Source organism: Cherax quadricarinatus, chromosome 14 (genome assembly GCF_038502225.1).
Source record: "Cherax quadricarinatus isolate ZL_2023a chromosome 14, ASM3850222v1, whole genome shotgun sequence".
Lineage (NCBI taxonomy): Eukaryota > Metazoa > Arthropoda > Malacostraca > Decapoda > Parastacidae > Cherax > Cherax quadricarinatus.
In genome coordinates, this window is record NC_091305.1 from 22197866 (window position 1) to 22215365 (window position 17500).

At 42.0% G+C, this 17500-nt stretch overlaps 1 protein-coding gene across 2 annotated transcripts in view; it reads left to right on the plus strand.

The window, feature by feature from the left end:
• Positions 1 to 17500, plus strand: part of LOC128695126 (uro-adherence factor A) — a 305956-nt gene that overhangs the window by 184461 nt on the left and 103995 nt on the right. For both annotated transcript variants that reach the window (XM_070084920.1, XM_070084921.1), the window contains exon 3: positions 9064 to 9134. In XM_070084920.1, the coding sequence (XP_069941021.1) occupies positions 9064 to 9134 (71 nt within the window). The remainder of the gene's footprint in view (positions 1 to 9063; positions 9135 to 17500) is intronic.

Sequence of the window (17500 nt, forward strand, 5' to 3'; positions counted from 1 at the left end):
AACAAAAAGATTAGGTGATGAAAGATTGGATATCAGATTGGAGGGAGAGAGTATGGAGGAGGTGAACGTATTCAGATATTTGGGAGTGGACGTGTCAGCGGATGGGTCTATGAAAGATGAGGTGAATCATAGAATTGATGAGGGAAAAAGAGTGAGTGGTGCACTTAGGAGTCTGTGGAGACAAAGAACTTTGTCCTTGGAGGCAAAGAGGGGAATGTATGAGAGTATAGTTTTACCAACGCTCTTATATGGGTGTGAAGCGTGGGTGATGAATGTTGCAGCGAGGAGAAGGCTGGAGGCAGTGGAGATGTCATGTCTGAGGGCAATGTGTGGTGTGAATATAATGCAGAGAATTCGTAGTTTGGAAGTTAGGAGGAGGTGCGGGATTACCAAAACTGTTGTCCAGAGGGCTGAGGAAGGGTTGTTGAGGTGGTTCGGACATGTAGAGAGAATGGAGCGAAACAGAATGACTTCAAGGGTGTATCAGTCTGTAGTGGAAGGAAGGCGGGGTAGGGGTCGGCCTAGGAAAGGTTGGAGGGAGGGGGTAAAGGAGGTTTCGTGTGCGAGGGGCTTGGACTTCCAGCAGGCATGCGTGAGCGTGTTTGATAGGAGTGAATGGAGACAAATGGTTTTTAATACTTGACGTGCTGTTGGAGTGTGAGCAAAGTAACATTTATGAAGGGATTCAGGGAAACCGGCAGGCCGGACTTGAGTCCTGGAGATGGGAAGTACAGTGCCTGCACTCTGAAGGAGGGGTGTTAATGTTGCAGTTTAAAAACTGTAGTGTAAAGCACCCTTCTGGCAAGACAGTGATGGAGTGAATGATGGTGAAAGTTTTTCTTTTTCGGGCCACCCTGCCTTGGTGGGAATCGGCCAGTGTGATAATAAAAAAATAAATAATTTCCCTCTTTCCTACATACTCTAACTTGAGCCTCACTATCCTCGTAAAAACTCTTCACTCCTTTCAGTAACCTACCTCCTACACCATACACCTGCAACATCTGCCACATTGCCCCCCCTATCCACCCTGTCATACGCCTTTTCCAAATCCATAAATGCTACAAAGACCTCTTTAGCCTTATCTAAATACTGTTCACTTATATGTTTCACTGTAAACACCTGGTCCACACATCCCCTACCTTTGCTAAAGCCTCCTTGTTCATCTGCTATCCTATTCTCAGTCTTACTTTTAATTCTTTCAATAATAACTCTACCATACACTTTACCAGGTATACTCAACAGACTTATCCCCCTATAATTTTTGCACTCTCTTTTGTCCCCTTTGCCTTTATACAAAGGAACTATGCATGCTCTCTGCCAATCCCTAGGTACCTTACCCTCTTCCATGCATTTATTAAATAATTGTACTAACTACTCCAAAACTATATCCCCACCTGCTTTTAACATTTCTATCTTTATCCCATCAATCCCGGCTGCCTTACCCCCTTTCATTTTACCTACTGCCTCACGAACTTCCCCCACACTCACAACTGGCTCTTCCTCACTCCTACAAGATGTTATTCCTCCTTGCCCTATACACGAAATCACAGCTTCCCTATCTTCATCAACATTTAACAATTCCTCAAAATATTCCCTCCATCTTCCCAATACCTCTAACTCTCCATTTAATAACTCTCCTCTCCTATTTTTAACTGACAAATCCATTTGTTCTCTAGGCTTCCTTAACCTGTTAATCTCACTCCAAAACTTTTTCTTATTTTCAACAAAATTGGTTGATAACATCTCACCCACTCTCTCATTTGCTCTCTTTTTACATTGCTTCACCACTCTCTTAACCTCTCTCTTTTTCTCCATATACTCTTCCCTCCTTGCATCACTTCTACTTTGTAAAAACTTCTCATATGCTAACTTTTTCTCCCTTACTACTCTCTTTACATCATCATTCCACCAATCGCTCCTCTTCCCTCCCGCACCCACTTTCCTGTAACCACAAACTTCTGCTGAACACTCTAACACTACATTTTTAAACCTACTCCATACCTCTTCGACCCCATTGCCTATGCTCTCATTAGCCCATCTATCCTCCAATAGCTGTTTATCTTTCCCTAACTGCCTCCTCTTTTAGTTTATAAACCTTCACCTCTCTCTTCCCTGATGCTTCTATTCTCCTTGTATCCCATCTACCTTTTACTCTCAGTGTAGCTACAACTAGAAAGTGATCTGATATATCTGTGGCCCCTCTATAAACATGTACATCCTGAAGTCTACTCAACAGTCTTTTATCTACCAATACATAATCCAACAAACTACTTTCATTTCGCCCTACATCATATCTTGTATACTTATTTATCCTCTTTTTCTTAAAATATGTATTGCTTATAACTAAACCCCTTTCTATACAAAGTTCAATCAAAGGGCTCCCATTATCATTTACACCTGGCACCCCAAACTTACCTACCACACCCTCTCTCACTTGGTTCAAAGGCTCCTATACATTCACTTAACATCTCCCAAAATCTCTCTCTCTCCTCTGCATTCCTCTCTTCTCCAGGTGCATACACGCTTATTATGACCCACTTCTCGCATCCAACCTTTACTTTAATCCACATAATTCTTGCATTTACAGATTCATATTCTTTTCTCTTTCCATAACTGATCATTCAACATTACTGCTACCCCTTCCTTTGCTCTAACTCTCTCAGATACTCCAGATTTAATCCCATTTATTTCCCCCCACCGAAACTCCCCTACCCCCTTCAGCTTTGTTTCGCTTAGGGCCAGGACATCCAACTTCTTTTCATTCATAACATCAGCAATCATCTGTTTCTTGTCATCTGCACTACATCCACGCACATTCAAGCATCCCAGTTTTATAGAGTTTTTCTTCTTCTCTTTTTTAGTAAATGTCTACAGGAGAAGGGGTTACTAGCCCATTGCTCCTGGCATTTTAGTCGCCTCATACGACACGCATGGCTTACGGAGGAAAGATTCTTTTCCACTTCCCCATTGACAATAGAAGAAATAAAGAAGAACAAGAGCTATTTAGAAAAAGGAGAAAAACCTAGATGTATGTATATATATATGCATGTGCGTGTCTGTGAAGTGTGACCAAAGTGTAAGTTGGAGTAGCAAGATATCCCTGTTATCTAGCGTGTTTATGAGACAGAAAAAGACACCAGCAATCCTACCATTATGCAAAACAGTTACAGGTTTCTGTTTCACAGTCATCTGGCAGGACGGTAGTACTTCCCTGGGTGGTTGCTGTCTACCAACCTACTACCTCTTATTGTTTATATATATATATATATATATATATATATATATATATATATATATATATATATATATATATATATATATATATATATATATATATATATATATATATTATATATATATATATATATATATATATATATATATATATATATATATATATATATATATATATATATAAATGTATATATATATATATACATATATATATATATATATATATATATATATATATACATATATATATAAATATATATATAACCTGTGCAGGGAATCAAACCTGATTATTTCCCATTCTCTCAGGCGCTTATAACCCCTACGGCCGTAGCGCTTACGCTTGATGTTAACATTTTATGGATAACTTCGTTAAGACCGTCAGAAAAACTATGCTTTCCTTATTAGTGTCAGAAATATTTGAAAGTGGATGATTTACATCTGACTTTACTCTCTGGAAGCCATGCTTGAAGGAAATATGTTTTTGTATATAAGTGTTTCATGTATTTAAGTGTTGCCTGTATATGAGCGTTGCCTGTATATGAGTGTTGCCTGTATATGAGTGTTGCCTGTATATGAGTGTTGCCTGTATATGAATGTTGCCTGTATATGAATGTTGCCTGTATATGAATGTTGCCTGTATATGAATGTTGCCTGTATATGAATGTTGCCTGTATATGAATGTTGCCTGTATGTGAGTGTTGTCTGTATATGAGTGTTGCCTGTATATGAGCGTTGCCTGTATATGAGTGTTGCCTGTATATGAATGTTGCCTGTATATGAATGTTGCCTGTATATGAATGTTGCCTGTATGTGAGTGTTGTCTGTATATGAGTGTTGCCTGTATATAAGTTTTGCCTATATATGAGTGTTGTCTGTATATAAGTGTTGCCTATACATGAGTGTTGCCTGTATGTAAGTGTTGCCTGTATATGAGTGTTGCCTGTATATGAGTGTTGCCTGTATATAAGTGTTGCCTGTATATAAGTGTTGCCTGTATATAAGTGTTGCCTGTATATGAGTGTTGCCTGTATATAAGTGTTGCCTGTGTATGAGTGTTGCCTGTATATAAATAACAAAAAAGGCGTAAGCTTCTCTCTTTTATGTGCTGGTTATTTGTGTATGTTGCCTGTATATGACTGTTCCCTGTATATGACTGTTGCCTGTATATGACTGTTGCCTGTATATGACTGTTGCCTGTATATGAGTGTTGCCTGTATATAAGTGTTGCCTGTATATGAGTGTTATCTGTATAAAAGTGTTGCCTGTATATGAGTGTTGCCTGTATATGAGTGCTGCCTGTATATAAGTGTTGCCTGTATATGAGTGTTGTCTTTATATAAGTGTTGCCTGTATATGAGTGTTGCCTGTATATGAGTGTTGCCTGAATAGGAGTGTTGCCTGTATATAAGTGTTGCCTGTATATGAGTGTTGCCTGTATATAAGTGTTGCCTGTATATGAGTGTTGCATGTATGTGAGTGTTGCCTGCCTGTAAGTGTTACCTGTATATAAGTGTTGCCTGTATATGAGTGTTGTCTGTATATGAGTGTCGCCTGTATATAAGTGTTGTCTGTATATGAGTGTTGCCTGTATATAAGTGTTGCCTGTATATGAGTGTTGCCTGTATATGAGTGTTGTCTGTATATGAGTGTCGCCTGTATATAAGTGTTGCCTGTATATGAGTGTTGCCTGTATATGAGTGTTGTCTGTATATGAGTGTCGCCTGTATATAAGTGTTGCCTGTATATGAGTGTTGCCTGTATATGAGTGTTGTCTGTATATGAGTGTTGCCTGTATATAAGTGTTGCATGTATAAGAGTGTTGTCTGTATATGAGTGTTGCCTGTATATGAGTGTTGCCTGTATATAAGTGTTGCCTGTATATGAGTGTTGCCTGTATATGACTGTTGCCTGTATATGAGTGTTGCCTGTATATGAGTGCTGCCTGTATATAAGTGTTGCCTGTACATGAGTATTGCCTGAATAGGAGTGTTGCCTGTATATAAGTGTTGCCTGTATATGAGTGTTGCCTGTATATAAGTGTTGCCTGTATATGAGTGTTGCCTGTATGTGAGTGTTGCCTGCATATAAGTGTTACCTGTATATAAGTGTTGCATGTATAAGAGTGTTGTCTGTATATGAGTGTTGCCTGTATATGAGTGTCGCCTGTATATGAGTGTTGCCTGTATAGAAGTGTTGCCTGTATATGAGTGTTGCCTGTATATGAGTGTTGCCTGTATATGAGTGTTGCCTGTATAAGAGTGTTATCTGTATATAAGTGTCGCCTGTATATAAGTGTTGCCTGTATGTGAGTGTTGCCTGTATATGAGTGTTGCCTGTATATGAGTGTTGCCTGTATAAGAGTGTTGTCTGTATATGAGTGTTGCCTGTATATGAGTGTCGCCTGTATATAAGTGTTGCCTGTATATGAGTGTTGCCTGTATATGAGTGTTGCCTGTATATGAGTGTTGCCTGTATATGAGTGTTGCCTGTATATGAGTGTTGCCTGTATATGAGTGTTGCCTGTATATGAGTGTTGCCTGTATATGAGTGTTGCCTGTATATGAGTGTTGCCTGTATAAGAGTGTTATCTGTATATGAGTGTTGCCTGTATATGAGTGTTGCCTGTATATGAGTGTTGCCTGTATATGAGTGTTGCCTGTATATGAGTGTTGCCTCTATATGAGTATGTAAAGAGGAACTTAGTATACCTTTGGCTAATCTTTTTAACATATCACTACAAACTGGCATAGTGCCTGATTAGTGGAAAATGGCAAATGTAATACCTATTTACAAGGCAGGTGACAGGTCCTTGGCTTCGAACTATAGACCAATAAGCCTTACCTCCATAGTGGGAAAATTTATGGAATTAATAATTGCCGAAGCAATTCGTAGCCATCTTGACAGGCACAGATTTGTTAATGATTCTCAACACGGTTTTACTAAGGGGCGTTCCTGTCTTACGAATTTACTAACTTTTTTCACTAAGGTGTTTGAGGAGGTAGATCATGGTATTGAATATGATATTGTGTATATGGACTTCAGTAAGGCTTTCGATAGAGTTCCACACCAGAGGCTATTGAGGAAACTTATGGCACTCGGAATAGGAGGAGAAATTTTTTCCTGGGTAGAGGCATGGCTGACAAATAGACAGCAGAGAGTTTGCATAAATGAGGAGATATCAGAATGGGGCCACGTCACAAGCGGTGTTCCTCAGGAGTCAGTGTTGGGCCCGTTGTTGTTCACAATTTACATAAACGACATAGATGAGGGAATAAATAGCGTCATAAGCAAATTTGCTGATGACACCAAAATAGGCTGTCCAATTCATTCTAATGAGGACACTAGAGCATTCCAGGATGATTTGAATAGACTGATGCAATGGTTAGCAGTAATTTAAAACCAAGACAACAGTGCATTAGTGTTCGCAATAAAGCTAACAGAATTCTTGGCTTCATATCTAGAAGTATAAATAATAGAAGTCCTCAGGTTGTTCTTCAACTCTATATATCCTTGGTTAGGCCTCATTTAGACTATGCTGCTCATTTCTGGTCACCGTATAACAGAATGGATATAAATGCTCTGGAAAACGTACAGAGGAGGATGACAAAGATGATCCCATGTATCAGAAATCTTCCCTATGAGGATAGACTGAGGGCCCTGAATCTGCACTCTCTCGAAAGGCGTAGAATTAGGGGGGATATGATCGAGGTGTATAAATGGAAAACAGGAATAAATAAAGTGGATGTAAATAGCGTGCTGAAAATTTCCAGCCAAGACAGGACTCGCAGCAATGGTTTCAAGTTGGAAAAATTCAGATTCAGAAAGAATATAGGAAAGCACTGGTTTGGTAATAGAGTTGTGGATGAGTGGAACAAACTCCCGAGTACAGTTATTCAGGCTAAAACGTTGTGTAGTTTTAAAAATAGGTTAGATAAATACATGAGTGAGTGTAGGTGGGTGTGAGTTGGACCTGACTAGCTTGTGCTGCTGGGTCTGGTGCAGTGCTCCATCCTTGAGTGGAGATGATCAGAGTGGGTGGGTCATTGGGCTAATCCGGGGGGATGGGTCATTGGTCTAATCCGGGGGGATGGGTCATTGGTCTAATCCGGGGGGATGGGTCATTGGTCTAATCCGGGGGGGAGATGAACCTGCTCCGCATGGGTCAGTAGGCCTGTTGCAGTGTTCCTTCTTTCTTATGTTCTTACATGAGTGTTGCCTGCATATGAGTGTTGCCTGTATATGAGTGTTGCCTGTATATGAGTGTTGCCTGTATATGAGTGTTGCCTGTATATGAGTGTTGCCTGCATATGAGTGTTGCCTGTATATGAGTGTTGCCTCTTCCTCCTTGTTCTATAAACTGCATTTAAGGGATAACTGATCAAAATATTTATATTTTCCGTGATACAAAAACCTTGACATTTCGCAATATTTTTCAGCTTTTTTGGAATTTTCAAAAACATTTGTGAATTTCAATTTTTAACAAATATTTGGCGAAATCTTGTCCACTTTCCAAGTGTCAAATATTTTACGTATCTCATCCCAGTATTTTCTTTCAAAGCATATTTATATCTTCTTATAGAATAACAAGTGGTTGATCACGCACTGCAGTGATCAGCCGCTTGATAACAGTGATGTAGTGGGAGACACGTATTATTTGTACTTATGACGGGCTGAGATCACGTGTATTTTCTAACGAACTTGGCTGATCACGTTACCTGGATGACGTACGACAGTAGGATGGCTTAAGATGGGAATATTGTGTTCGGTTTTGTGCATTATCTGTGACACGTCTGTGACCTGCTTCGAGGGTTCTTCTACCCTCTCAGGCCAGCCTGGGGCTAGATTTTCTTCATGATTGCCTGTTCAGTTACGCTGTTGTCGTTAGTTGCTCACTGGCTCACACAGACATCACCTCCTGACTTATCAAACACTTTGCGGAGGTAGTGATCTAGTGTTTTTGCTTGAACTATTATTATAATGATAACCAATCGCTAAACCCGTAATGGTCGTTCCTGCTTGAAGACTTTTGCAATTGTTCTTAAGATATTTGCGATATCTGATAGTAGCAGAGGCCGAAAAGCCTTGAGCTACTGATTTTGATACAGTGTTCCATTATTATGTCCCTTTCTTCCTTACTTTTCACTGCAATTATTTTTCACTTTGAAATTGTAGTATGTAGGTCTGGGACCAGGACCTAAAATATCTTCCATGTGCATATTGCCAGGCATCTCTTTCATTCGCTCCAAAGAGCACATTCCAAGTGCTTTGAGGTATTCCCAATAGTTTAAATTCAGTATTAGTTTTGTTTTAGTTTATTTCCGACATCTCTCCTGCCATGAACGGAGTCGTCAACACAAAAAAATATTCTAGACATGGGAGCACAAGTGATTGGAATAGCGCCACGTTATGTCTCTTGTTTTGAAAGTGCCAATTATACCCCCTGTCATTTATCTGACCTTCGTGACATTTGCCTTGTTGTGTTCTCTAAATAATGGACAGTGACGAGTACCTGATGATGAGTCAAAAATAAGAAAACTGATAGATATAATTTAATAATTTTCTCTAAATGAATAATGACTTTAATGTTGCCCTGACATATTATTATAGCTATTCTAATTCTTATTATTACTGCTATAGTGATAATAAATAATAATAATAATAATAATAATAATAATAATAATAATAATAATAATAATAATAATAATAATAATAATTAATATTACGATTATCATCATTATTCATGTGATATGCACTACACCTTAGGAACCATACAGCGCCTGATTTAGTCCTGTCCGAGCAGAGAATAAAATATATTGTGTTGTGTTGCAGGGGCGGTCGTGGAGAGCAGACAGAACACAGGAAGCTTAGCAGACAGTACAGTCCAGCACTTTACCTTCCTGGTGAGTAGGCATATCCTAGTGTCCCCCCTCACCCTCCTAGCACACGTTTCCCTGATGAGTAGGCTACCATTGTGTGTGTGTGTGTGTGTGTGTGTGTGTGTGTGTGTGTGTGTGTGTGTGTGTGTGTGTGTGTGTGTGTGTTTGTTTGTGTATTCGTGTATTTGTGTGTTTGTTTGTGTATTCGTGAATGTGTGTGTACTCACCTACTTGACCTAATTGTGGTTGCAGGGGTCGATTCATAGCTCCTGGCCTCGCCTCTTTACTAGTCGCTACTAGGTCCACTCTCTCCCTACTCCATGAGCTTTATCATACCTGTTCTTAAAGCTATGTATAGATCCTGCCTCCACTACATCACTCTCCAGACTGTTCCACTTCCTGACAACTCTATAGCTGAAGAAATACTTCGTAACATCCCTGTGACTCATCTGAGTCTTTAACTTCCAACTGTGACCCTTTGTTGTTGACACATCCTGTCCCTATCCACCTTGTCAGTTCCTCTCACTATTTTATATGTTATGTTGCACTTATCCTTCCTGTCCTCCAGTGTCAGCAGGCAGATTTCCCATAACCTTTCCTCGTAGGGCATACCCCGCAGCTCCCGGACTAGTCTTGTTGCAAACCTATGTACTTTCTCTAATTTCTTGACGTGCTTTACCAGGTGTGGGTTCCAGACTGGTATTGCATACTCCAATATAGACCTGATGTACATGGTGTACAGAGTCTTAAACGATTCCTTACTGAGGTGTCGAAACGATATTCTTAGGTTTGACAAGCGCCCATATGATGCAGCAGTTATTTGGTTAATATGCGTCTCAGGAGATGTGCTCACCCCAAGATCATTTTCCTTAAGTGAGGTTTGCAGTCTTTGGTTCCCCTAGCCTGTACTCTGTCTCCGGTCTTCTTTGCCCTTCCCTGATTTTCGTGACGTTGCACTTGGTGGGGTTAAACTCGAGCCAGATGCTGGACCAAGCTTACAGATTGCCTATATCCGTTTGTAGTCCTGCCTGATTCTCATCCGATTGAATTCTCCTCATTAGCTTCATATCGTCTGCAAACTTTATGACTGAAGTATTTCTTCAATCATAAAGTTGTCAGGAAGTGGAACAGTCTGGAAAGTGATGTAATGGAGGCAGGAACCATACACAGTTTTGAGACGAGGTTTGATAAAGAAAGGTTATGGAGCAGGGAAAGAGAAGACCTAGTAGTGATTAGTAAAGAGGCGGGACCAGGAGCTATGAACTGACCACTGCAACCACAAGTAGGTGAGTACACACACACACACACACACACACACACACACACACTACCTGAGTTGTGGAAGACAGCAAATGTAGTTCCAGTTTTCAAGAAAGGAGACAGACATGCAGCATTAAACTACAGACCAATATCACTGACATGTATAGTATGCAGAGTTATGTGTGTGTTTGTGTGTGTGTGTACTCACCTATTTGTGGTTGCAGGGGTTAAGTCACAGCTCCTGGTCTCCACTGTGTGTGTGTGTGTGTGTGTGTGTGTGTTCATAGGTAACTTAATAATACAATAATAATATTTTTTTTCTACAAAGACATGTACAAGGTATACAGGCCTAGCTGACATCACTGACATTCTACTTTATAGAAAGCCGCTCATTATGGTGAACATTTCGGGCAAATTAGATCAATTTTGTCCCAGGATGCGACCCACACCAGTCGACTAACACCCAGGTACCCATTTAATACTGATGGGTGAACATGAACAACAGGTGTCTTAAGGAAACACGTCTTAATGTTTTCCAGCCGTACCGGGGATTCAATCTCCGTACCTCAGTGTGTGAGCTGCGTGCGCTAGTGATCGAGCTACGGAACACTGATTCTGCAACAGTCGCTGAAGCACTAATGCTTGTAGATGGTTACCCATGCAGTAGCTTTCCAGTTCCAGTGGTCCCTAACGTGACTTACCGTAGCACCCACAAGGTCACCTAAATACGAGCACTGGAACTAAAATTGAAAACAAAATACTTTGTCAATATTTTTTTTTTCGTTGAATGTGTTATCTATATATGAAAACTAATTATTCTTGCAATAGTGAATTCGAAGCAAAAAAAAAATATGCAGGTATATTGGTAACAGATGACAAGGCGAATTCAGCGTTACAACATCACGCATGAATAACGAAACTCCCGCTATTCATAGCTGCGACAAAATACATGGAACACTCGCTGAAATAAATGTTACCCCTGAAATAGAATCTGGTTTTCTCTCACACAAGTTTCAGACGCCTCCGTTTTCTGTGTTGCAACATCAATACCGGTGAATGGCGGCAGTTTTTTGTGTGCTCGAAGTTTCGGGTTACATGAATTGCTCCCTTCAAGGGGAAGGCGTTAATGTTTTTGAGGAGCTCTTGATGCGAGGAACTGGAACCAACCTCTTCTTCCTCGGGTCAAACTTATTCACCTCTCATTCCCTTGTTTGTAACTTTTGCAAATTTCAATATAACAAAAAATTGCAGGAAGGAAAAATGTAGATATTTCGTAAATATAATAATAACAATAATAACGATAATAGTAAATAATAATAATAATAATAGTAAATAATAATAATAATAATAATAATAATAATAATAATAATAATAATAATAATAATAATAATAATAATAATAATAATAATAATAATAGTAAATAATAATAATAATAATAATAATAATAATAATAATAATAATAATAATAATAATAATAATTCATCGACACCATGCCCAGCCCTTCTCGGGCAGGGTAGGTGCCTGAGCCAGAGCTTGCAGCTCACAAGACTGTCATTTCCATTAGCTCCCTTGGGGCGGGGATGGCAGACCAGGGAGGCCTAGCTTCTCCCTACGAGCCCCGTGAGGGCGGGGAATGTGGCTAGGCCTGGGGACAGTTGGTCCCAAAGATGAGGGGGTACTTGTACCTCCTCCCATGAGAGACTTAGGTCCCAGACACTCCCTAGAGAGGGAGCCAAGGCCGGACCACCACTTGGAAAAGGCCCGGGCCGGGAGACTACCGGCGAATCTTTAATAATAAAAGTAAATAACAATAGTAATAATAGTAAATAACAGTAATAATAATAATAATAATAATAATCATATACCTAGAATATACCTGGAGGATGTTTCAGGGATCAACGCCCCCTCGGCCAGGTCCATGTTTCAGGGATCAACGCCCCCTCAGCCAGGTCCATGTTTCAGGGATCAACGCCCCCTCGGCCAGGTCCATGTTTCAGGGATCAACGCCCCCTCGGCCAGGTCCATGTTTCAGGGATCAACGCCCCCTCAGCCAGGTCCATGTTTCAGGGATCAACGCCCCCTCGGCCAGGTCCATGTTTCAGGGATCAATGCCCCCTCGGCCAGGTCCATGTTTCAGGGATCAACGCCCCCTCGGCCAGGTCCATGTTTCAGGGATCAACGCCCCCTCGGCCAGGTCCATGTTTCAGGGATCAACGCCCCCTCGGCCAGGTCCATGTTTCAGGGATCAACGCCCCCTCGGCCAGGTCCATGTTTCAGGGATCAACGCCCCCTCGGCCAGGTCCATGTTTCAGGGATCAACGCCCCCTCGGCCAGGTCCATGTTTCAGGGATCAACGCCCCCTCGGCCAGGTCCATGTTTCAGGGATCAACGCCCCCTCGGCCAGATCCATGTTTAAGGGATCAACGCCCCCTCGGCCAGGTCCATGTTTCAGGGATCAACGCCCCCTCGGCCAGGTCCATGTTTCAGGGATCAACGCCCCCTCGGCCAGATCCATGTTTCAGGGATCAACGCCCCCTCGGCCAGGTCCATGTTTCAGGGATCAACGCCCCCTCGGCCAGGTCCATGTTTCAGGGATCAACGCCCCCTCGGCCAGGTCCATGTTTCAGGGATCAACGCCCCCTCGGCCAGGTCCATGTTTCAGGGATCAACGCCCCCTCGGCCAGGTCCATGTTTCAGGGATCAACGCCCCCTCGGCCAGGTCCATGTTATCTATCTATAGATTTCTAAAATAAAGCTTAAAGTTTTGTTGACAGGTGGTGAAGGTGCTACCTGCAGGGTTAATGACCCTCGTGTAGTCGATAGTGTTCAAACTCTCATTCACCAGCCAAACTCACGTCAAGAAATATACATTAGTCATATATAAACAGTTCATAAGATGCTTGAAGGTTTTTCCCTACCTGGTGCTTATGATGTGTATCTCTCAGTGTATATACACTGAGTGGTGTGTATCTCTCAGTGTATATACACTGAGTGGTGTGTATCTCTCAGTGTATATACACTGAGTGGTGTGTATCTCTCAGTGTATATACACTGAGTGATGTGTATTTCTCAGCGTATATACACTGAGTGGTGTGTATCTCTCAGTGTATATACATTGAGTGGTGTGTATCTCTCAGTGTATATACACTGAGTGGTGTGTATCTCTCAGTGTATATACACTGAGTGGTGTGTATCTCTCAGCGTATATACACTGAGTGGTGTGTATCTCTCAGTGTATATACACTGAGTGGTGTGTATCTCTCAGTGTATATTCACTGAGTGGTGTGTATCTCTCAGTGTATATACACTGAGTGGTGTGTATCTCTCAGTGTATATACACTGAGTGGTGTGTATCTCTCAGTGTATATACACTGAGTGATGTGTATTTCTCAGCGTATATACACTGAGTGGTGTGTATCTCTCAGTGTATATACACTGAGTGGTGTGTATCTCTCAGTATATATACACTGAGTGCTGTGTATCTCTCAGTGTATATACAATGAGTGATGTGTATTTCTCAGCGTATATACACTGAGTGATATGTATCTCTCAGTATATTCATAATCTTTATTTTAGGCATCAGAGTATATTTGGCTGCTGTAAACAAGCGACAAACAGCTGGCCCTCGTGTAGCCGATAGGCTTTAAACCTTCTGGAAAAAGTGGTGGGCGTGGAGGAGTGATGGCGTGGGTAGGTTGAGTGTACGTGGGTGGAGGGAATGGGGGTGTGGGTGTGAGCGTAGGTAGGGTAGTGAGCGCGTGGGTGGGTGATTTATGGGTGCGTGGGCGGTAGAGTACAGCACACTGCTGGGTGGAAGAGTTGGACGGGAGGAGCGAAAGGGAAGGAGGGGGCGGAAGAGGAGGGCGGGAGGTAGAGGAGGTGCGGAAGAGAGGAGGAAGGGACGGAGAGACTTGAGGAAAGGAGGGGCGGAAGGGAAAGGTAGGGCAGGAGGAAAGGTGGAGCAGGAGTAATGGAAGGGTGGGAGTAATAAAGGGGCGGGAGTAATGGAAGGGCGGGAATAATGGAGGGGTAGGAGTAATGGAGGGGCGGGAGTAATGGAGAGGTCATGACGTCACTCTCTTCGTTGCTACTGAGGTCATGACGTCACTCTCTTTGTTGCTGCTGAAGTTATGACGTCACTCTGTTGCTACTGATTTCATGAAGTCACTCTTTATTGCTACTGAGGTCATGACGTCACTGCTCTTGTTGTCACCTAGATGATGACGTCACTGCCTTTGTTACTGAGATCACGACGTCTTTGTCTTTGTTACCGAGATCATGATGTCACTGTTTCTGGTGTCACTGACATCATAACGTCACCATCTTTGTAGTCACCGAGATGATGACGTCACTCTTAGTTACTGAGATCATGACGTCACCATCTTTGTAGTCACCGAGATGATGACGTCACTCTTAGTTACTGAGATCATGACGTCACTGTCTTTGTTACTAAAAACATGGCGTCACTGTCTGTTAATAAGAACATGATGTCACTGTCTTAGTTAATAAAAACACGAAGTCACTTTCTTTGTTATCAAGAACATGACGTCACTGTCTTAGGTACTGAGATCATGACGTCACTGTCTTAGGTACTGAGATCATGACGTCACTATTGCTACTGAGGTCATGACGTCACTGCTTTTGTCACCTAGATGATGACGTCACTCTGTTGCTACTGATTTCATGACGTCACTCTTTATTGCTACTGAGGTCTTGACGTCACTGCTCTTGTTGTTAGCTAGATGATGACGTCACTATCTTAGTTACTGAGATCATGACGTCACTGTCTTTGTTACTAAAAAACATGACGTCACTGTCTGTTATTAAGAACATGACGTCACTGTCTTTGCTACTAAGAACATGACGTCACTGTCTTTGTTATTAAGAACATGACGTCACTGTCTTTGTTATTAAGAACATGACGTCACTGTCTTTGTTATTAAGAACATGACGTCACTGTCTTTGTTATTAATAACATGACGTCACTGTCTTTGTTACTAAAAAACATGGCGTCACTGTCTGTTAATAAGAACATGATGTCACTGTCTTTGTTATTAAGAACATGACGTCACTGTCTTTGTTACTAAGAACATGACGTCACTGTCTGCGCTGTTATCTTACAGAAATCTCCTGCCGCCCACCTCCTCGCCCACTTCAAATCTGCTCACTCATCACCCTCTCTCACCCGAAACACCACACCCACCCATCCAACAAAACCACCCACCCACCCACCCACCTCACTACCCACCTACCCTTAACATCTCACCCACCCACTACTCACCCACCATAATCAACCCACCCACCACCCCTCCTGCACAACTATTCCACCCACCTACCAACACAAACACCCCACTGCCAGCTCCCCCCCCACCTACAACACCCCACCTTCCACTTCTCACCACCTACAATACCCACCTTCAACTCCTCCGTACGTACAACTACCCACGCACCACCTCTTCCTCCCCGCCCTCATAAAACCCCCAACCCATCACCCCTCCCGCCCCACCCAAAACATGAATCGACACCGCTGGTAGTGAATGACGTGCTCTCAGCAGCGTCACAAACACAGCATCTCAACGCCCACACAAATCTTACATCTCCGCATTATAAATCATTTCCCAGTCCTCTTTCTCCCTCTAATTACATTAATTACATTGAGAAATACTTTTTTTTCATATATATTTTAAGAGAGAGAGAGAGAGAGAGAGCAGACAGATTGAGCTGACATAGCATCTCAGCTTTAAGCTTGATACCAGATGCCTCCAAAAAGGCGCAGTTTTATTTCTGATTTGCAACTTTTTAAGCGAGCAATGTATTGGTGAACTCTCCAGATATAAAATTATGTATAATCATATATTTAATTTTTGTTCGCTGGCATGAGTGTTTAAGTTTGCAACAGTGAGTGTGAGGCGATGGTTGCAATGGTTACAGCCTCGATAGTGATGTATCAGGGCGGGGAGGTTGCCATGGTGACCATGACGTCACGGGTTGGCGGCGGCGGCAGCGGAGGCAGTGGTTACGTCGGCGGCAGTGGCGGTGGTGATGGTGGAGACTCGAAACAACGGACGGCTGAATGTCTCTGTCACTTCCGGTGGTTTCTTCCTCTTACTTTCCCCTCTCTCTCATCACTTCCCTCTCACTTCTCCCTCTCATTTCCCTCTCGCTTTTCCCCCCAAACTTTCACCTTCTCTCTCACTTCAACGGTGGTGTCCCCGGCATAGGTGAAGAGCTCTTTTTCCGATGTGTTGGAGCTGCTCTTTTCCTCCTTACTGACCAAACCTAATTAACTCTCATTCCACAGACCCTATGACCGCTATGGCTTTAGCTCTTCCCCATATAAATAATAATAACAGTAATAATAATAATTCTAATGAAAATAATAACAAAACAATAACAAAAGCAACAAAGAGAATTTATACATATATATATATATATATATATATATATATATATATATATATATATATATATATATATATATATATATATATATATAAATAAACTTTCACCATCATTCACTCCATCACTGTCTTGCCAGAAGGGTGCTTTACACTACAGTTTTTAAACTACAACATTAACACCCCTCCTTCAGAGTGCAGTCACTGTACTTCCCATCTCCAGGACTCAAGTCCGGCCTGCCGGTTTCCCTGAACCCCTTCATAAATGTTACTTTGCTCACACTTCAACAGCACGTCAAGTATTAAAAACCATTTGTATCCATTCACTCCTATCAAATACGCTCACGCATGCCCGCTGGAAGTCCAAGCCCCTCGCACGCAAAAACTCCTTTACCCCCTCCCTCCAACCCTTCCTAGGCCGACCCCTACCCCGCCTTCCCTCCACTACAGACTTATACTCTCTCGAAGATACTCTGTCTTGTTCCATTCTCTCTACATGTTCGAACCACCTCAACAACCCCTCCTCATCCCTCTGGATAATAGTTTTGGTAATCCCACACCTTCTCCTAATTTCCAAACTACGAATTCTCTGCATTATATTCACACCACACATTGCCCTCAGACATGACATCTCCACTGCCTCCAGCCTTCTCCTTGTTGCAACATTCATCACCCATGCTTCATACCCATAGAAGAGTGTTGGGACAACTATACTCTCTTACATTCCCCTCT